The 20413-nt window shown below is 49.1% G+C and overlaps 9 protein-coding genes across 9 annotated transcripts; 5 read left to right on the top strand and 4 right to left on the bottom strand.

Moving 5' to 3' along the window:
- Positions 1–1152: 1152 nt before the first annotated feature.
- Positions 1153–2957, top strand: FIESC28_01189 (uncharacterized protein; the record flags this gene model as incomplete). Its single annotated transcript, XM_031155340.1, has 3 exons — positions 1153–1212; positions 1506–1608; positions 1750–2957. 3 exons carry the CDS (start codon positions 1153–1155, stop codon positions 2955–2957), a joined length of 1371 nt encoding a protein of 456 aa, XP_031020507.1.
- Positions 2958–3492: 535 nt separating this feature from the next.
- FIESC28_01188 (uncharacterized protein) lies at positions 3493–5118 on the bottom strand (the record flags this gene model as incomplete). Its single annotated transcript, XM_031155339.1, has 1 exon — positions 3493–5118. One exon carries the CDS (start codon positions 5116–5118, stop codon positions 3493–3495), a length of 1626 nt encoding a protein of 541 aa, XP_031020506.1.
- Positions 5119–5543: 425 nt separating this feature from the next.
- FIESC28_01187 (uncharacterized protein) lies at positions 5544–7032 on the bottom strand (the record flags this gene model as incomplete). The annotated part of the gene is made up of 2 exons (XM_031155338.1): positions 5544–6264; positions 6329–7032. 2 exons carry the CDS (start codon positions 7030–7032, stop codon positions 5544–5546), a joined length of 1425 nt encoding a protein of 474 aa, XP_031020505.1.
- Positions 7033–8437: 1405 nt separating this feature from the next.
- FIESC28_01186 (uncharacterized protein) lies at positions 8438–9691 on the bottom strand (the record flags this gene model as incomplete). The annotated part of the gene is made up of 4 exons (XM_031155337.1): positions 8438–9166; positions 9219–9529; positions 9584–9590; positions 9659–9691. 4 exons carry the CDS (start codon positions 9689–9691, stop codon positions 8438–8440), a joined length of 1080 nt encoding a protein of 359 aa, XP_031020504.1.
- A 782-nt stretch (positions 9692–10473) lies between these two features.
- FIESC28_01185 (uncharacterized protein) lies at positions 10474–12621 on the top strand (the record flags this gene model as incomplete). The annotated part of the gene is made up of 2 exons (XM_031155336.1): positions 10474–12365; positions 12420–12621. 2 exons carry the CDS (start codon positions 10474–10476, stop codon positions 12619–12621), a joined length of 2094 nt encoding a protein of 697 aa, XP_031020503.1.
- Positions 12622–14311: 1690 nt separating this feature from the next.
- Positions 14312–15609, top strand: FIESC28_01184 (uncharacterized protein; the record flags this gene model as incomplete). The annotated part of the gene is made up of 2 exons (XM_031155335.1): positions 14312–14562; positions 14622–15609. The coding sequence occupies 2 exons, from the start codon at positions 14312–14314 to the stop codon at positions 15607–15609; spliced, it is 1239 nt and encodes a 412-aa protein (XP_031020502.1).
- Positions 15610–16198: 589 nt separating this feature from the next.
- On the top strand, positions 16199–16408 carry FIESC28_01183 (uncharacterized protein; the record flags this gene model as incomplete). Its single annotated transcript, XM_031155334.1, has 1 exon — positions 16199–16408. One exon carries the CDS (start codon positions 16199–16201, stop codon positions 16406–16408), a length of 210 nt encoding a protein of 69 aa, XP_031020501.1.
- Positions 16409–17183: 775 nt separating this feature from the next.
- On the bottom strand, positions 17184–18413 carry FIESC28_01182 (uncharacterized protein; the record flags this gene model as incomplete). The annotated part of the gene is made up of 2 exons (XM_031155333.1): positions 17184–18012; positions 18064–18413. 2 exons carry the CDS (start codon positions 18411–18413, stop codon positions 17184–17186), a joined length of 1179 nt encoding a protein of 392 aa, XP_031020500.1.
- Positions 18414–19339: 926 nt separating this feature from the next.
- FIESC28_01181 (uncharacterized protein) lies at positions 19340–20196 on the top strand (the record flags this gene model as incomplete). Its single annotated transcript, XM_031155332.1, has 2 exons — positions 19340–19433; positions 19529–20196. The coding sequence occupies 2 exons, from the start codon at positions 19340–19342 to the stop codon at positions 20194–20196; spliced, it is 762 nt and encodes a 253-aa protein (XP_031020499.1).
- Between the last annotated feature and the right edge of the window lie 217 nt (positions 20197–20413).

The raw sequence follows: 20413 nt of genomic DNA, 5'->3' as shown, positions 1-20413 counted from the left end.
TGATTAATTTATATTACCCCAATGTCAACAGATTGCCCATGTTCATGGAAAATCAACTAGTCGATAGTAAATAAGCCCCTTGTCGTGTTCGTGTTTCCAACAGTAACCTACAGTTGCAGCACTCACCGGGACACTCACCTACTGTGACTTATACCCGTCTAAGTCCCACCAATTAGCGGCTATTAATCCACTCCCACCACAACAATCCTAAATTGGACGGGGAAGAGATAACTTAGTTGCAGCCCAGTACGTATATTTTATTGCCCCTGGAAGTAGCAGCAGTAGGTAGCAGTAGAGACAAGATGGCTGCAGAAACAAGGAGCGGGAAGCGGGAGGGATAATAAGTCGGCAGAAGAAAAAGAAAGGTGAGCTGAGGTGAGGTCATGATGGCAGATGGATAGGCGCTTAAACATGATCTCGAGTCATTACGGCATGGCTCGGTGAAACTCGCCATGATGAGAGGTTTCTATCTAGGAATCCATTATATGAGAGAACAATACAGAGTGCAACAAGAACAATAGTTGTCAGACGGTCCAAGCTTCTCTCACCTCAATATCAATGCGCAGTAGACGGGGGATACCCTCTCTTTCTTTCATCCCATCATGACCATGATCCAAGTATACCCATGACCTTAACAACACAGCAACTTGAAGTCTCGAGCCAATCCAATTACACGACAAGTCAACAGTGCAGTGGAAAAAGGCAAAGGGCGGTGAAAAACTTGATACCTGTGAACCTAACTAAGTCGCCCAACAACAGCAGGTCCAGTCACTCGTTTCACCCCGCCGAGCCAGGCCTTGCAGTCACACCCCTACCACTGTACCTACTGCAGAATTGATCCATCCCCAACTCTGAAGCCTGTCCTGTACCTAAACTAGACCTCAAGATCCAATCTCTCTTTAAGTGTGTACCTTACCTCAAAGCAACGACACGACACCTCACACTTTGAGAACCCGCAATCTCGCGCATTCGTTCCGGGTACCCCCTTCCCTTGTCGACTCTGCTCTGCTCTGCTGGTCTGTCTGCTACTCAACTTATTATAAGTTATCTCCACATCCTCTTCCTCTTTCTCAACTTCTCTTCCCATCTTTTCTCTTTGTCCTCTTCCTCTTCCTCCCCCACCAACCGATTCCTCCCCCCAAGTCTATCATCATGTCTGCCCGTCCTCAGAACATTGGCATTAAGGCCATTGAGCTTTACTTCCCCAGCCAGGTAAGCAAAGGTCCCAGATCCTTCCCCCCTTATGCTGTGTTGCATGCTCAACAACCTCAATGCCTGCATCCTCATGTCGTGCTGCTGAGGAATTGTTGTCGTTGAATATTGCCCCTCACCCAAACTTTTTAGCAGGGACAGAAAAAAAAAAAAGTTCCTGCGTTATTCCTCTCGTGTTCGGGTTCCTGGTCGTGTGCCCCTCCATTCCCAAGATTGTGCCCCTCTATCCAGACGCTCGAAACGCCTCTTTTTGAATGACGACCCTGGCTAACCACAATTTTACTTGCTTTTAGTATGTTGATCAGGTTGAGCTCGAGAAGTTCGATGGCGTTAGCGCCGGAAAGTACACCATTGGTCTTGGCCAGACCAAGATGAGCTTCTGTGACGATCGCGAGGGTAAGTTTGTCCTGTCCCTCACCGTCCCCTGAAAAGGCGATCTTTTTAGCGCGGATGCGCCAATACTACCTTCACCGCGTCCTGCGAAAACTCCATGGTCATGATGGTATTGAATCACCGCTAACTGGTGTTTCCCTCTAGATATCTACTCTTTCGCTCTTACCGCTACCTCGAAGCTCCTCAAGAACTACAACGTCGACCCCAACTCGATTGGTTTCCTCGAGGTTGGTACCGAGACTCTTCTTGACAAGTCCAAGTCGGTCAAGAGTGTTCTTATGCAACTCTTTGGAGACAACACCAACATCGAGGGTGTCGACACCATTAACGCCTGCTACGGTGGTACCAACGCTGTTTTCAACGCCATTAACTGGGTTGAGTCTTCCGCTTGGGACGGTCGCGATGCTATTGTCGTTGCTGGTGATATCGCTCTTTACGCCAAGGGCAATGCTCGCCCCACTGGTGGTGCTGGTGCTGTCGCCATGCTGATCGGCCCCAACGCCCCTATCGTCGCCGAGCCCGGTCTGCGTGGTACCTACATGCAGCACGCCTACGATTTCTACAAGCCCGACCTTACCAGCGAGTACCCCTACGTTGATGGTCACTACTCCGTCAACTGCTACACCAAGGCTCTTGATGCCGCCTACCGCGCTTACTGCAAGCGTGAGGCTAAGCAGGCCAATGGCACCAACGGCGTCACCAACGGTGACGACTCTACCAAGACCAGCCTCGACCGCTTCGACTACCTTACTTTCCACTCTCCTACCTGCAAGCTTGTCCAGAAGTCTTACGCTCGTCTCCTCTACCATGACTACCTCGCCAACGCTGACGCTCCCGCCTTTGCTGAGGTCGCTCCTGAGCTCCGTGACATGGACTACGAAAAGTCCCTGACCGACAAGGTTGTCGAGAAGACCTTCATGACTCTCACCAAGAAGCGCTTCCAGGAGCGTGTTAACCCTGCCATCCAGGTTGCCACCAACGTTGGTAACATGTACTGTGGCAGTGTCTGGGGTGGTCTGGCCAGTTTGATCAGCGTTGTCGACAACAAGGATCTTGAGGGCAAGCGAATCGGTGTCTTCTCCTACGGCTCCGGTCTTGCTGCCAGTTTCCTTTCTTTCCGCATCAACGGTAGCGTCGAGAAGATCTCCAGCGTTTTGGACATCCCCTCTCGTCTCGAGGCCCGCCGTGCCGTCCCCCCTGAGACCTACGACCAAATGTGCGACCTCCGAAAGCAGGCCCATCTCCAGAAGGACTACACCCCCAAGGGTGACGCCTCCACCATCATCCCTGGTACTTACTACTTGACCAAGGTTGATGATATGTTCAAGCGCGAGTACGCTATCAAGGAGTAAAAAGCTCCATACGAAAGCCAAAACACTTCTACTTCTCGCCCACCTATTTAGGTGCGAGACCTTTTTGCTTCTAGACCTGTCGACAGACACGAACAGGTCAAAAGCATATCATGAACATGATGATTACAACGGGAGAAAACTAGACGCATTGGAAGAGGATTACAGCGGATGACGATAGAAGCGCATCTCGCGTGGCGGAGACCGAACCGAGATCCCCTAATTGAGCCAGCAATGATGGTCATTGTGAGCTTGTGTATTTAACGGGATGCGGTCTCTCCTGGAAGATATATCAGGAACCTCAAGGCCCATAGACAAGGTCGATTGGTGCTTAGAAGAAGAAATTAGCAATTTTTGGAATATAGAAAGAAACCTATTCCCAAACAACTGAGTACACTGTGACATCTCTAATTCGTGTCCATTTAAACATCTAGCAATCTTCTGCCGACATTCAAACATATCCTCATCCTCTCTGACTTGTCTCTAAATGATCTTACATAGCTCTATTTCATATTCTTACACAAACATGGGTATCCATCTATTTTTCCTCCTTGTACTTCCACTCGGCATGTCGGTGGAGCATGTAGTCCTTGCTCTGGATGCCCTTCCAGATGCCGTAAAGGCCACCCAGTGGGGGCTTGCTCTTGAGAGAGCGCTTCCACTTCTGGCGTTCTTCCTTTCGCGCCTCAACGTCGACCTTGACCTTGTCGTGAACAGTGGGCAGTGTCTCGGCGTGGTACTTCTTTCGTAGATCATCATACCATTCTCGTCCGTACAGCTTCCAGAACTCCTCTTCATTGTAGTAGGTGTGCGCGTAGAGCCACTTGAGACCACCGAGCTCAACGAGCTTGTCCTCGAGAGCACGGTTCTTAGCAACGAATTCCTCTGGGTCGGCGGGACCCCAACCCCAAAGACCAATGTTCAGGGATGGAGGGGTGGTCACAGTACCGTCAGCAGCAGTGATTGTCTCGCCGGTGTGAGGGTGGAAGGTTGGGGGAGCAGTCTGCTTCAAGGGGCAAAGCCAGAGGGGCCAGATGTTGAGGTTCTCAGCAGTGTAGTCAACGAAGGTCTCGGCAGTCTTGTAAGGAAGACCAAGATCCTGGACAATGAAACGTGCAGATTCACCGCTGCCATGGAGAGCGCGGTACAACATGCGTGTGTGCAGAAAATCGTCGAGGAACCAGCGGAAGAACTTGGTGAACGGAACGCCCTTGAAATAGGTGAATGCAGCTGCTCCAACCCAGAAACCACCCCGGTCATAACGGAAGAAGTACTCAGCGAGAGGGATGTAATCGACAGGAGAAGACGAGGCAGATTCGGCGGTGACAGTGGGACCAGCAGAAGGGACATTACGAGTGCGATCTTGGACGTGGAGGTAGTACCAAGGATCCCAAGCACCACTAAAGGTCTGGGGCTTGATATCGGCAGGTTTATCATCAGTCAGGGTACCAGTAACGACGACACCATGATCCTTGGAGAAAAGGATACCGTCGACGTAGTCGTTGGAAGGATTCTCGGTTTCGGCGCGAATACGGGCAACAGCTTCGGCGACGCTGCTGGTTCGGTGGTAGGTCGTCTTGACGAACTTCTTAGCTTCCTGCAGCTGAAGCTCGAGAAGCGTCGTCATGCCCAAAGATCCAACAGCTCCAGCAGCACCACGGAACAGATCAGCATTCTCCTCCCGCGACGCCTTGACAACCTCTCCGTTTCCAAGGATCATCTCCGCCCAATTGACCGTATCGTTAAAGAATCCATGCTTGAACGAGGAACTTTCGCCCGCTGTACCCGCAAAACCTCCTCCAGCCGTAATACCAGGAAACTCCATAACAACAGGTGGCACAAGACCGTGCTTCAGCGTACTCTCAACAAGCTTATCCATGGGCACATTAGGCTCCACAAGAGCTGTGCGAGTCGCCTTGTCGACCTGGAGGACATTGCGAAGGGCGCTGATATCGACAACGGGCTTGCCTGTGTTTTGGGGCCGTGTGCTGTTCGTGCTGCCGTGAAAGATGCGGTAAGGCTCTTTGCGCTCGAAGAAGCCGCGGACGGCCGAGGCGATGGAAGTGACGGCCTTCTTGTGGCGCTCCATGTTTGTGTCTTTGTCCTCGACGACGTCGTTTTTGGAGACGGCGTCTTGAGGTTGATCATGAGAGATCAGCGACATTGCGGATTAAAAGTTTGGTGGGTCCCCCCGTTGCGGGCCGGTTTTCGGGGATCGGTGGAGGCGGAGCCGAAGATGAAAGAGCAATTGTTGTATATATGAAACAATTGATTTTTACGAGAGTTGATAAAACCATTGACGGGTTGCAGAAAGATGTTGGGATTGATTGTGTAAGTCTCGGCTTTGGTACGTTCCGAACGTCCCGGTTGATTGAGTTTCAGTTGCTAGGGAGGGCTCGTGTAAGTAAGACAAACGCTACCCTGGATTTACACCAAATAGTTGAATCATACGATATGATATGTTAATTAGAAAGCAATATATACATAGCAGATTGATGAGCAAAACAACTCCTAACGCCTCATTCGTAACGTTGTGGTATAATCACCCCCTTATGCGCCGCCCATGTACACATACCAATAGCTAGATACCTATAGCTTCGCCATTGGAATTTCTCCTTCTGAATCTTCCAATCCTGTCTTATGTAAAACCCTTTGTCTGAAATCCTCTTCTGAAGCATCGCTCAACTCATCGAACTTCAATGGCACCTCCTTGCCTGATTTGGACTTGATCAAGACAGCACTTGACTTGATGTTATCAGGATTCTCAACCACTGCACTTATAAAAGATGCCCATCCTTTGTAACATCGTGGGGTAGAAGGCGCATTTCGTAGCATCATCGCAAAGCAATGAGGCATACCCTCATACTCCTCAAATACCACTTTCACTCCGTCGGCTTCGAGTTTGCGTGCAAGGTACTTATCCTCGTAGGCAAGAATCTCCCAGCCTGTACAGAGGTAGATAGGCGGTGCCCCTTTCCAGCTCTGTGCCATGACGAGCGAGGCCATAGGGTGCGCCGCAATATCATCGGCAATGTACAAGTTGCGCCTTGGTGGATTAGCCGGCCACGCCTCACAGGGAGGTATCGTGAGCTGATCCATGGTCTCGGGCTTGGGCAGGTAGTCGAACTTGGTCTCTGTGGATGTTTCCCAGGTCGGAGAGCTTTGTGTAACATCGAGCCATGGAGAGTTTAGTGCTAGTCCAGCTGGTAAAGGAACTTGGCGTAGTTCGCCATGCCAGAAGATCGGAGTTTCGTGCTTGCGGAGTTCAAGGATGAGTTGAAGTAGTGCGAGTGAAAGATTGCCGCCGGCACTATAAGTTCTCAGTCAGTACTTGTGATACAAAAAGCCAGGTGGATATTAGACTCGAGACATACCTGTCACCAGCAATAACTATATGCTCCGGTTGCACAGGGTCGTGGTAAGCATCTGGAGGTGGATATAATAGTGTGAAGTAAGACACAAAAGCATCCAGCAACGCCGAAGGGAATGGATGCTGTGGTGCAAGACGATAGCGCACAGAGTAGCACCGACCACCCGTCAACTGCGCAAGCTTCTTGGTCGTAGGACGATGTGTAGCAGGGTCACAGAGATAGTAAGCGCCGCCGTGCAAGTACAGCACAGTTGTTGGTTTCTTGCAGTCTTGCATCATGCCGTGATACCTCTCCCGTTCCGATACGTCAGGCAACGGAGCGTTACGGCTCACACCGCTCCGATAACCGGTCCATTCGGCCTCAACATTAGCAAACTTGGGAACAGGAATTCGGCAGGTGGACCCTCCGGTGTGTTCCAGGGTAGCGATGAGGGCATCACGAATTGCTGTCTCGGGAGGTGGTGGACTGGTATATTTGCTGACCCAGATGTGACCCTTGATTCCTGGGTCGCGAAGAGTAAGTGCTTGGACGGCCGATATACTACGAGGAGTTTTTGGTGTGAGTATAACGCGAAGACAGGCGATTATAAGGGCGCTTCGAAGGTCGAGGTATTTTGATGAGTCGGATAGGTGAAGGACGTGTAAGAAGGATTGGCGGACAATAAGGGGGAGTAACGGGACAATTGTCCGTACTGTTTCGAGATTCATCTTGGTGGTTGTATAGAGTTATTGGAGAGTAGAAGGAGTTGTAGGAGTATATATAGTTGTAGTTCCAGTGTGAACGAGTAATGATGTAAGTGATTAGAGCATCAGTGAAAAGTTTTGACACTTGCAAAGCACTGCATCAACACCATATATACAGAGAACAAAACTAGATCCTCGTAAAGAATCGAATCGGGAAGGTGTGTTGGCAATAGAAGGGATAGTAGAATAAAGAGAATAGCGGAAGAGTCGTCGTACAATACCGAGTTATAAGTCAACAAAGAGTCGGTAATCCCCGGACACTCGAATGCAATACCTTTCCCCACGCCAAGGCCAATCGCAAGTTCTCGTTTTAAGATTTGAAATCGCGGTCAAATTTCATGTTCGGGTATGGGTGCTTTCTAGGATATCCATGACACTTGTTGCTTTGCCACTTTTGTAAGTGTGTGGTGTGGTTACCCAGAGGAAGCCTTGGTTTCTTCTGAACAGCAGAGTATCCAATATTGACAACGAGATATGTATGCAAAGACAACAAAGATGCAAGCAAAAGCCACAAGTTACGCAGAAAAGAAGAGCCAATTAGTAGAATCTACAGTCCTGCAGCTGAAAGAGGAGCAGGAGGAGGAGGAGTTGACAGGCTATTTCGACAAGCCTCGGCATAGAATATGGGGCCATCTGCACCCAACCCAAACCAAAACCAACGTAACGTCCGGGAAGTTTTAGGTTGTCCATCCTTACAGTGACGTCGAGAATGGCAGTTTCTGCTAACTAGCGCTACAGATACTCAAATGGGCATCCTCGGTAATTAGACAGGACGAATATCTGGAGCCCAATATCGAGATATTAGTATAGACATTCCAGCTTCCTTTTAGGTCTTTCAGAAAACCCCGGAAAACAAAAAGATTGCAGCGGTCAATGCGTTGGCATGCAGTCTGTTAGTGGTGATGTTTTCTAGACTCCATCCCAAAATGGTAATTCTTGCGGAAACCTCTATTGATGTTGCATCCAGACTTAGCAGGGGGATGCATGTAAGCGCGACGCAAGCGCAAGCGAGAAACCGATTAGACAAAGTGGACAAAAAGGAAAACAACCCCTTAGCGCAAGCCTTTAATTCAACCTTTGACTCTGGTATATCATGCTGCAGAAAACACATATGTGGATCATCACGGGATTGCAGTACGTATGTATAGGCACTATATGTCTTACATACCCCGAATGTTTGTTTGTTCACGATAGTACGGATGATACAGATACAGTATTTATGTTCCAAATTGACAAATGTGTAATATGATGTAACGCTATAATACCTTCTCGCAACACAAAAATGCCCGATCAAGTAACCCCGTATTAACCCAAAACTATAGATGCGTAAAATACTGTACAATTAAGTGAACTAAGCTTCAGAACTTTTTCAAGAGCTTGAGCTCGCTCCGGCCTTGGTCTCATCGGCCTTGACCTGAGTCGAGGACGTATCATTCTGGTTAGCCATGGCCATCTGCCAGGCGGGAATGGCCTTCTTGCCTGACATGTTGGCAAGAGGCGAAGATGAGCGGTTGAGCTGAGGAGCAGAGGGGAATGTTGGCTTAGGGATCTCTGCGGCAGGGGTAGTAGTGGCAGACTCAACCGTGGCCTTCTCCCCACTGGTCTTTGCCGCAGGGGTAGAGGCAGCGGGAGTGGAAGCAGCAGCAGGAGTAGTTGCGCTGCCACCTGCGTTTCGCATGTAGTTCATGGTTGAAGAGGGAGTTGTGGCGCTGGGGGTGGTCATGCGCTGAGAAACCAATGTCTTGAGGCTGGTAAGCTCAGTATTGATCTCGCGCAGGCGACCATCAGTCAGGGACTTCTGGTTCTCGAGAGCCTTGGGAATCGCGTCCTTGAGAGATTGGACCTCGTCCCTGATTCGGGTCGCATCGTCCTCGCGTCGTCGGTTGGCAGCCTTGAGGTCGGTCATAACTGTCTCGAGGTCTGCGATCGCCGCGTCAAGCTTCTCAGTTCGCTCCTTTTCGGCATTCTTCAAGCTCTCTGTATCCTTTGCTAGCTGTTCAACTAGTGTGAAAGCTCGGTCGAATTGGTCCTCAATCGATTTCTTATCCTGTTCCAACTTCTCCGGTGTCGGAGGTGCAACCATAGGGTATACGTAGCGCTGGTCACATGTTAGCCAATGTCGTGATACAGTCGCGCGTTCTAATCCATACCTTTCCGAGCTCGTAAAGACCATAGGACACTCCTCCGACTACAGTAGCCATAATGAACCAATCCCTCCAGTCCCGGCGGGGAGGAGGTGGTGGCGGCTGCCAGGCATGTTGTGCATAGGGGGGATAGTATTGCTGATTGGAAGGAGGGCCAGCTGGAGCGCTTTGATAAGGCGCAACAGGAGCTGCTGAGGGTGCGCTGCCGCCTGTTCGCGACAGCGCGGCGTCGATTTCTTCTTGGGTCAAGTTCTTGCTTCGAAGGAACGATATGCGACTTTCGACCGAGGATGACGCGACGCTAGGATCTTGTAGGACTGTGATGGGTTAGTTGGCGCATTCGGGCGCACTATCGCGAAAGTACTACTGACATTGAATCTATTCAGGAGTTAGTATTGACGGTTTCCAACAAGCTGCCTGCGTGGCTGGGAAGAAGGGATACTCACAGCAGAGGTGACTAGATCCTCGCGGATAGACATGATTGATGATGTTAAGCCGTCAGACGGCTCTCACCTCATCAGTTAAGTCGCAATGGAGAAGTTGTAAGAAGGAACTGCTAAATAAACTTGACCGATGATGATGGAAATGTTAAATGCATGTGCTTGTCTGCGGAGGCCGGACCGTGGAGTTCAAGAACGTGGAGGCGTGGAGTAAAGTCGGGAGCGTGACCGATCTGGACCGAGGCTTGCTCTGAGCTGCCGAAGTACGTACCTGCCGACCATACAAAACGGTTCCCGTCTCCCCTGCCGTCAATTGCATGAGACTCCAAATGCGATCACGTGCGCTATCGATTGAAGTCCCACTTTGCCAGTTCAACGCGACTCCACCTGCGACCACGTTAGAAACCTTGAGCCAATTAGATTGAGTACATGGTTTGTTTACTTTCCTCCCAAGCAACAGTTTTGTAACGCCCAATCTCCCGTATCTCAATTAGACGCCTTACCCATTTTCACATCCCACCTTGCATCAACACCAACAACGATAATCCGCCCGCGCATACCACGACTCACAATAATCACTTACACTGCGCATTCGCATCATTGCTGTCGCATAGAGTTCCTTTCGTCAGAACATGTCCCAAGATACGGGCCTTTGGAGCGTCCGAAGACCCAGAGAGGTGCGACATCCCGACACTTTCTACCACTTTATGCGCCACTGGTAGAACGTTATTTATACTTCAAACTGGATAGTTTTCTAACTCCCGACATAGACCCTTGGAGGTATTAGTGCAAACACCGCCATTCCTCAGCCCGGCTCGACTATGAAGCGATCCAGTTCGAATATTGGTGGTAACTACCCAGGCAGCCATGTGCGCTCCATCTCGGGATCTAGGCATTCCCTTGCCATGCCGCGCCCAAGCCAGCCCATGTTTCAACGGTCATCGTCTGGAACAAATCTTCAAGACATTGGTCTTTCTTCCGTGAAGCGCTCCTCGTTCGCACCGAAATCGACCTTCACTCCAGGACCCGCCGCCGCCAAGCGAGCTTCAACTGATGGCGATCGACGAAGTAGCGTATACCGACCTCGTCAGTCTACTGTGCCTGCGGCTAGTCACCACCAGAGCTTCTTCCAGACGACACCTGCGCCTGCTGGCGTACCCCGCGATCCGCGACCTCTAAAAGACCGATCTTTCCAGGCTCGAATTGGACAGGAGATTATGGAATACATGGTCCAAAACAATTTTGAGATGGAGATGAAGCACGTTCTTTCACAAAACGTTCTAAAATCGCCGACGCAAAAAGACTTCAACTATATGTTCCAGTGGCTTTATCATCGCATCGATCCTAGCCACAAATTCCAAAAGAATATTGACCAGGAGGTCCCTCCTTTACTGAAGCAGATGCGATACCCATTCGAGAGGAGCATCACCAAGAGTCAAATTGCTGCTGTCGGAGGACAGAATTGGTATACATTTCTTGGCCTACTTCACTGGATGATGCAGCTCGCTCAGATGCTCGATGGTTACGTGAACTGCCAGTACGACGAAGCTTGTATGGAGGCCGGCATTGACGTTAGTGGAGACCGTATTATTTTCGACTTTCTCAGCAATGGTTACCGAGACTGGCTAGCCATGGACGAAGATATGGGGGATGAAGAAGCTGAACGTGTTTTGGCGCCCCATGTTCAATCCATGGCAGCCGCTTTCCAGCGATCGAACTCAAAGTACACGGAGGAACTCGAAACGCTTGAGGCTGAGAACGCCCGACTGTTAAAGGAAATTGAGGATCTGGAAAAGTCAACGCCGGACCCCGCAGTTCTCGATCACCACTTCAAGATTATGGAAGAGGACAAGATCAAATTTGAGGAGTACAATGCGCTGGCGATGCAACGTTCCGAAAAGTACGAGAGCCGGTCTCAAGTGCTACAAGAAGAGCTCGACAAACTCTTGGAAGAACTTCACGAAGCCGACGAGGAGAGACGTAGCCTGCAAAAGGCGGTCGATGCTCAAGGAATCAGTATGCAGGATATTGACCGCATGACTGCGGAGCGAGAGCGATTGCAGAAGGGCATTGAGTCCGCGGGTGGACGATTAGAGGAAGTGAAGAAGAAGGTGTCAGAACGAGAATCAGAGGCGAGCCGAAAACTGGATGAGCTGGAGCAGATGGTTGATCGATACAACACAATGGCGTACCAGATCGCACTGATCCCCTCAACAGCTGCCAATGCCAAGGGCAGGGAGTTCGAGCTTCAAGTCATGGTTGCTGATAATTCCGACTTCACTTCATCCATTATGAAAAGCTCATCGGGCCCATCATCAGCAGACCGTCTTCTAGTCGATCCCACTACAGGTTACCAAGCGGGCCACATTCTCAACTTGGACCTTCGAGGTCAAATCCGTAACAGCTTCTTGTCGCTGCGTAAAGAGATCTCAGATCGACGAGCTACAGCGATGGAGGAGATGATGAAGGATCACGACCTGCTAGATGGCATCAAGGAGGCCATTGAGGATAGACGCAGCGAGGTTGAGGCTCTCAATCATCGCGTTCGTGCAGCTGAAGAGGAGTACGAAAAGACAAAGGAGGTAACAACAGCGCAAAAGCTGGCCTCTGATGCTCACATCGAGAAGATGGAGAAGGAGCTGTCCCGCATGCGTGCCGGTTTGTCCGAGAACGTTCAGATTCTGGAACAGCGCGAAATCAACACAACAATTGAGTAAGTGAAAACCCAACTTGTACCTTGGATGACAGCCACTGACCAGGTCATCAGATATGAGCAGCTTGTGCTTCAGGCCAACGCTCTTCGAGAGGAGCTTCATACGGAGATTGACCGAATGCTCAACGATGTCATCAAGTTCAAGATCCATGTCCAGAAGAGTCTTGACGACTATGAAGGTTTCGTAACAGAAGAACTCGAAAAAGAGCTCGGCAGCGACGAGATGGCCGAAGATACTCGGCAAATCGATATGTAATGATGGCTACGTATGAAGCAATCTTTCAAGACGCTTATGATGACGATTAATGTTCGGGCGGCCTTGTTTGTTTTTCGGCGTTCGGCTGAGATGATGGACTGTGCGAAGGGGATGATGAGTTGGACACGATTGCGCCTGGCTGGTCCGTGTCTATATTACGCTTCTTCTTCTTCTTCTTCTTCTTGTGGATAAATTATGAGCGTGCGCCTCTGATGAGAGCGAGTTTTGGTTGAGCATTAAGGGATGAGTTCGTAACGTTTGATACCTGGTTGTTTTTGGTGTTTCGAGAAAGGATACCACAAGCTATTAGAGAGCTGGATTTGATTAAGAAGTTATAGTTACAAAAGCATAAGCACATATTATTCGATTTAATCGGCATATGTTACAACTGACTAGGCAATGTCGTAAGCTGACCGGGTGTCCGGGACTGATCAAGATGAAGGGATGCAAGGACACCACATGGCTATTGCAGGGGTGGTAAGCAACTAGTCAGGGGTGTCAAGTAAGGCTGCTTGTGGTTTGATGACACCCAACTCCAGACTGCGGCTCATCTAAGTGAAGTGATCTGACGACGTCGTCAACCAAGACTTGGCTAGTGGGAGCTATGGCCGTGATTTCGGTAAATTAATAGCAGCTAATACCATCAACAACGTGGTGTTGGAGACGTTGACTAGGATTACCACGTGTCTGTTACGTTGGGATTGCTTATTCCCCGGAATGATTTTCTTGAGAACCCGTTCGTCTCGGGGGTCGGGCAGATTGTAATCTGCGCGCGGAAGAGCTTTGTTAACTCCGCAGGGCGAGGAAGGGTCTTTTTGCTATGGGGCAAGGCGTAGCGAGGTCTAGAATTATGAAGGACATATGCACAACCATGTGATAGTGATGTATTGTATTTGTGCAGTGACAAAGCGTACAGTAAGTAGCTACCAAAACTCAATTGCGCTACGTTAGTTCAAACATATTACCTGAACTAAAGTCCTTTAGTAGCGGTAGAGCATTTTACCCGAGTTGTCGAACTATGTTAGCTTCTATCTAGACTAGGAGGTATGCTGTACGACACTACTCCGTACATAACACCGGGTATCGATGTCATGGATTTTGATTTTTGGGTTCTATTTCGTATTGCTTGTGTAATTCTACATAACTCCTCAACATAAAACTCCCCCAGTAAAATAAGATACTGTTCTCAAGATTATTACTTTCCAGGCCCCTTGCGTTAATCTCGGCACTATTGATTCTTCTGTGGCTTCCATGATCCTTCTATCCATTGTTGATCCATCCCCAAGGAATGCACCTGTCTAGACTGCAATTGTCATAGCTTCACCACAATAGGTCAATCAAACAACTCACTGACCTTCTCTCCATTTTACTAGACTCACTAACTTGTCTTAACCTCCTCCACCTCTCAACTTATTCTTTTCTCTTTTTATTCTCCTCTCTTTTCTCCTGAAGCCTGTTTCTCGTCTAGATGATCAATCTTCTCCCTCCCTGTCCGCCTTAATCTCTGCCCACCCCTACCTGGTGCAACTCTGCAAGACCCCGAAGTCTCCGGTCTGGGATATAACATTCCCACATGCCGCGTACTTGTCCGACGATCCGTCGACTGAGCTATCATTTTGGATCAACGTCAAATATCGGACCTGCTGCTGCACGCGCATATTCGTCCACTCCCTCAGCATCTTCTTCCATCATGGCTCCCACAGTTAGCGCAGCTTCTTCACACTTGAAGCCCACCGAATTGGCTTCTCAGAACACGCCCCGTGGTTCTATGGCCGCTACCACTGCTGTCTCAAAAATTCCAGGCCGGTCTGCTCTTCCAGATGAAGCCGTTTCTAATCCCCATCATCTTCTCAAGCGTGGGTCTGTCGTGGGCTTCAAGAACCCATATCCTTCATGCGCAAGTAGTCCCAACTTTGGGACTATGGTCCGGAAAATTTGGTGGTATGTGATGACTTTACCGTGCATAGAGTATTTCGTGCCCAAGAAACTGACAGACGTAGGCCCTCCTTCACCGGCGACCTTAAGAAACCCGACTTGACACCTCCCAATGTCCCGGTAGTCAAGCCCCAGTGGAATACCGAGCGCGATACTACCGACAAGATCCGTGCGACATGGCTAGGTCATGCCTGCTACTATGTCGAATACCCTTCTGGTCTGCGAGTCCTCTTCGATCCTGTGTTCGAAGATCGATGCTCTCCATTTAGCTTCATGGGCCCGAAGCGATACACTCCCAAACCTTGCGACATCAAGGACATCCCCATTGTCGATGCTGTTATCATCAGTCACTCCCATTATGATCACCTTTCACATTCCTCTATCCTCGAAGTCCAAAAATACCACCCTGACGCCCAGTTCTTTGTTGGATTGGGCTTGGAGACGTGGTTCCGCAAGTCAGGCATTAACCATGTTACTGAGCTCGATTGGTGGGAGGATGCCGACCTCACAGTTACAGTCAAGGACGGAGACAACACACGCGATATCAACGCTCGCATCTCAGCTCTGCCAGCACAACATAGCTCCGCTCGAGGCTTATTCGATCGTGACACCACTCTCTGGTGTTCTTGGGGGGTGAAGTCTGGTGGAAAGTCAGTTTGGTTTGGTGGTGACACTGGCTACCGGTCTGTTCCAAGCCTTGCTTCCGGAACAGATCATTACAGCGCTGAGTACGACCACCTCCCAAGGTGTCCCCAATTCAAGCAAATTGGCGAGCTGCGTGGGCCTTTCGATTTGGGCCTGATACCAATCGGCGCCTATCATCCCCGAGCAGCATTTTCACCCGTGCATGCCGATCCACATGATGCAGTTGAGATCTTCCGTGACACAAAATGCCAACGGGCGATGGGCATCCATTGGGGTACATGGGCGCTCACAATGGAGGAGGTGCTGGATCCACCAAAGGTGTTGAAGGAGGCTTTGCGTAAGAGAGGTATTCCAGAAGTCGGCGTGTTTGATGTATGCGATATTGGCGAGGCTCGAGAGTTCAACTGAGCCTAAGAAAAGCACCCAAGAGTAAAAAGCGACATGTTTCAAGCAAATACCCTTATTATCATTTTGAATTCGAGTTGGACATGATATCTTCGTTTCTGGTTAAAGATCACGGCCGCTGTACATTATTCTCTTTCGGTCCGGTTACAAAGATCGATAGAAGTATAAACTTTTTTACAACTTCAAGGTTGTTCAAGACTCAGACTTGACTGAACCATGACCGGGAAGCTTTGGCTTACAGCATGATGTCACAAGCTTGAAGCAAGACCCTGGATCGGCAGCCCATTAAGACGTTGTCCAATCAGAACTAGAATTCGGCAACTTTGACAAACAAAACAAACTCCTCTCTTGCTACGGAGCTCTAGAGTCTAGAACTTGAATTCTTATTCATGACTGGCTGTTGTCCTCCTGCTGTTTCCTCAACAGCTTCAGCCACACGTGACGTACTCACTCGCCACAACGCCACAGCAAACGTATAAGAAGTCCAATATCAGTCATAGTAACAACTCAACAGCCCAACACAACTACGAAAAAAAGACATTTAATTATTCCCAACTTCAAATCACGACTTCAATCTTCACAAATCAACACAATGGGTCTCCCTTCTTACTCAGAGTCAACCACCACAAAAACCTCTGAAACCCCACAAGAACAAACCAACACCACTGGCGTTGCTACCGGTGCTGGTGCGAATACTGGCGCTGGCGTGACAAGGCCTAAGACCGAGGAGGAATTGGAGGCTGATCGACTCTATGAGGAGGCTATGGAGGAGGAGTACGCTAAGCGAGATGGAGGCTCTTAAGCGGTTGTGAGAGACATGAAAGGGATGATGCGGTGAGGGATCCCAGACTCAACCTGTGATTGAGAGAAATGGGCTGACGGGCCATCATGACAAAGAGATATTCTCAACTCTGAATGAAATCAAGAATAATATACTATAATTCCAAATTATGTTTCGCAAACCACTGTTCAATTTCCAGCTGTGCTGCGGTGGCATAAACCTACCATTACCGAGAAATGGAATCAATCCATATGTTAGACTTGGAATTAAAAGGAAGATTCAATAAAACATTGATTAAGAACAGCAATCTTCATACTGCTTGATTATAGTGATTCATTATATTAGAGTGCAATGAGCTATTTTCAGCTCGTGATCCGCTGCGTGCCTGAGTGTATAGTTTGTTGTAGCTCGTATAATAAGGCCGTCCATGTTCTCAACTGGTCCAGACACAAGGGTCTCTTGTACAGCAACCAGCATTGCCGAAATAGGAGGGTAATATGCACTGCTCTGTATCTGCAAACCCCGCTGGCCCCTTACTTGCATGCCAAGGATGTCATATAGCTGTATCATAGATACTGGACTGCTCAGACTTGAGTCGTCCATGGACGCTGATGTATTTGATAATGGACTTTGGCAGTTTATACTCTCCAGCATAGTACCAAGTTGCCGGATGAGGTTTGTAAGCCTTCTGTGCTTGACTCCAAGTACCCTTGCCCGGTCAGTCAGGAGACTCGACTTAATTTGGTGATCGTATAAGAGGTACTCGTGAAAAGGAGAACCTCGTAAAGCGGACACTCTAGTCTTTGTCTCTCAATTTCGCCAGAGCAGCAGCAATACCTCCACTAAGCTGCTCATCTTTATCCGCCTGGCTCGTACGACTGGCCTCTTCTGTTTGGGCAGTCTTCTTCGATGCTTCAATAGCAGCAGCAAGCATCGCTTCTTCATCGTCTTCATCATCAGTGTCGTCCATAAATTGGAACTGCTTCGGCGCTTCATTGTTCGGTTTCTCAGAAGACGTTTCTCCTGCAGGAGGTTGTCGCGAAGATGATGCGACCGCTGCTGTAGCTGCCGGCATGTCTCTTAGAGGCACTCGAGAAAGAGGCAGAGCTTGATCAAGTCTCGCCGTCCTTTCGGAAGCCTTTGCACCTCTTTTCGCAGCTTTCTTTACTCGGAAAGGCTCATCAACTGCATTAACCCACTTCTTAACCTTGATACCTCCCCATCCATTAAGCATACCCAGCTGCTCTGCATCTGCATTTATGGCATTTCTCAAACTTCCAAAATTGCTTACCACAGCAACAGCATCCGATTTATTCAAACTTCTCGGCACAGTAACGAATTCAACCAGCTTCTCACCATAACTGGACGGTTGCTGGCCTTTGATAGCGCCGAAGGTGGCGTTCTCGTAACTTTTGTAGAGTTCGATATAGCGCGCGGCTTCGGCGGCAGACCAGCATAGAATCAGGGTTACGTTGTTGATTAAGGAAGTTTTGGAGAGTTCTTTGAGAGATGCTTCGTGGTTGGGGATGTCGACCATTGTCAGGAGGATGCGCAGGTTGTATTTGCCTTGGAGATTACGGATTCGCGTGTAGATGTACTCAGGATGAAGACGATGATACTTGAGACTGCAGCATATCAGTACTGATCTTTATCCTTCATATAGCATAGAAACGGACCTCAAAAACAGAGCGCATGTGCCCAAACCCAAGACATAGTCGGCCGGAATATCGCTGTACTCCCACGGCATAGACCGAATACTCGTAAGAACGGGATTTCCTCTCTGTCGCGGCGACACCAATATAGTCGAACCAGATTGCTTCTGTGGTAGAGCCTGAGGTGTTGGCTGCACGACTTTTCCTGCGCTTGAGGCAGAAGGGGGCGCCTTGTCGAGACGTTGCGGCGTTGGCTGCTGGATCTTTGCCGGTGTTGGTCGTGCGACAGGTGCTGGATCAGCGGCGGCCATGGCAGCTAGAAGCTCATCGTCTGCACCGTAATCGTCGTCCATCGTGTCTTTCTTGTATGTCATGCTTATTGAAAGCGATTGATTGGGCTTGCGATCATCTGCTTTGCGCTGAAATGGTTGATGACGATTCGAGATTCACGCGACGGATTGAGTTGAGGTTCGAGCTGGAGTGGGTCATCTCTTACAGCGACATCTATACTTTTGAAAACCTAACAACGTTTTGTCTCCTACAAGTTAACTGGAAATCTCATGATTCCATGCTGGAATACTTTTTCTTATTCCCACTGATCACAAGCCTTATAAATAGAAGTTACCCCTATCATCGACAATGGTAGTGAACAACGACGTCATCATCATGGATCTACTTGGAGCGGGCCAGAGAACCCTTAACAAATCGATCTCGGCTACAGGGAACGTTCAATCTGCTGATGAACGATGGATCTGATTAGATATCAGAGTAGCTAGTAATGTCCTTCTGGCGACTTTGGTTCTGGCCTTCAGTGCACCTCTGCAGCTTACCGTGCTGTAAGCACATGCCGAATGGCGTGGAGGAGTTACTATTATCGTCATGGACCCTGTACTCATAATCGACGTCCCCAGGATACGGCACTCGTTCTCTTTTCATTCTTTTTAAGGAAACCAACATTTCGAGATAGTCTCGGGTCTTACTGCCGATGTCTTCACAAACCTTTTAGACGTGCCCGGCCCCAGGTCCGGACACATGTGAATGGTGAAGCACTAAAAACGACGCCAGGAACTGAACTTGGGTTCGGCACGTATCCGCTCCATCGGTGCCAGGGCGTGCAACTCCGGGCTCCGGCACCTGCAACTTCCATTATTAGTGTGCACGGTACCTTGACTGACAACGCCGTAGAAGGACACCCTTCTATGGAACAAGTTAAACATCAACTAGAAAAACACTCTTTTTACACCAACAGGAATCGATATCAATTCACCACCTCAGTTAATCAGACCTTGTCGGCCTCGCTATGGCGTCATCCCTTCCTGCTGCTAAGCAGCAACTGAGAAAGCTTATGAAACAGAAGCTCTCTACCATCTCACAGGATTCCATCACTTCTCAGAGTATGATCACCAGACAATCAACCAACCACTTATTCACTCATTCATTGTCATGCCAGCCTGTTTGTAGGATGAATCCCCTAACTCGAGTCACACAGGCCGTTGCATATTTGAGTCACTGAAAGAACTTCAGCCTTACAAGGATGCCAGACGCATCAGCATCTATTTGGCTATGCCAACAGCAGAGGTCCAAACAGATGCAATTGTCCGTCACGCACTAGCTGCTGGAAAGAAGGTCTTTGTTCCTTACCTTCACAAATCGCCTTTCCAAACACCGGACACCCCGTCCCGCGTAATGGACATGGTCCATCTGGAAAACGTGCAAGACTACGAGAGTCTCAAGCTGGACAAGTGGGGGATCCCAAGCGTGGATCCGGCCACTGCTGATTCAAGAAAACGAATCCTCGGCGGCTCAGATGTTCAGAATTCTGACCCAGGTATTCTCGACTTCATTGTCGTCCCCGGTGTCGCTTTTGACTTCGATGAATCAGGGTCGATTAGGCGTCTTGGTCACGGCAAGGGCTTTTATGACTTCTTTATCAACAGATACATGGCCAAGCTTGAGTCAAAGGGTATCGCACAGCAAAACCCGTTGCACTTGTACGGTCTGGCTTTGAAGGAACAGATGGTACCTGCGACATCGGAGTATCAGATTCCTACAGATACTCACGATCGTAGACTCAACGGTCTCATCGTTGGTGATGGCGAGATCAAGCATGGTGTCCACGAAGCGTCTACTTCACGATATCCAGCACAAGATCTTTAATACAAATTGAGCGATTGGAGAGAGATGTTTGGAATAAGTCTAAGACAAAGATAAACAAGTGACGGTTGTAGCTTGTTTATTTCCGAGTTTGACACTAAATTTGTTGATTCATGTGAATCACATTTTGCGAATCGTTTGTTCGTAAAGGTTGTCTTCATCTCAACAAAGGACGACAAAAAATAGTCTGATGCCTACTGATTGTCATCTCATGATTGGT

This window comes from Fusarium coffeatum (assembly GCF_003316985.1).
Source record: "Fusarium coffeatum strain FIESC_28 chromosome Unknown BRIP53273_contig_33, whole genome shotgun sequence".
Lineage (NCBI taxonomy): Eukaryota > Fungi > Ascomycota > Sordariomycetes > Hypocreales > Nectriaceae > Fusarium > Fusarium coffeatum.
The sequence above is the reverse complement of the archived record's forward strand: the minus strand, read 5'-3'. Positions and strand labels throughout refer to the sequence as shown.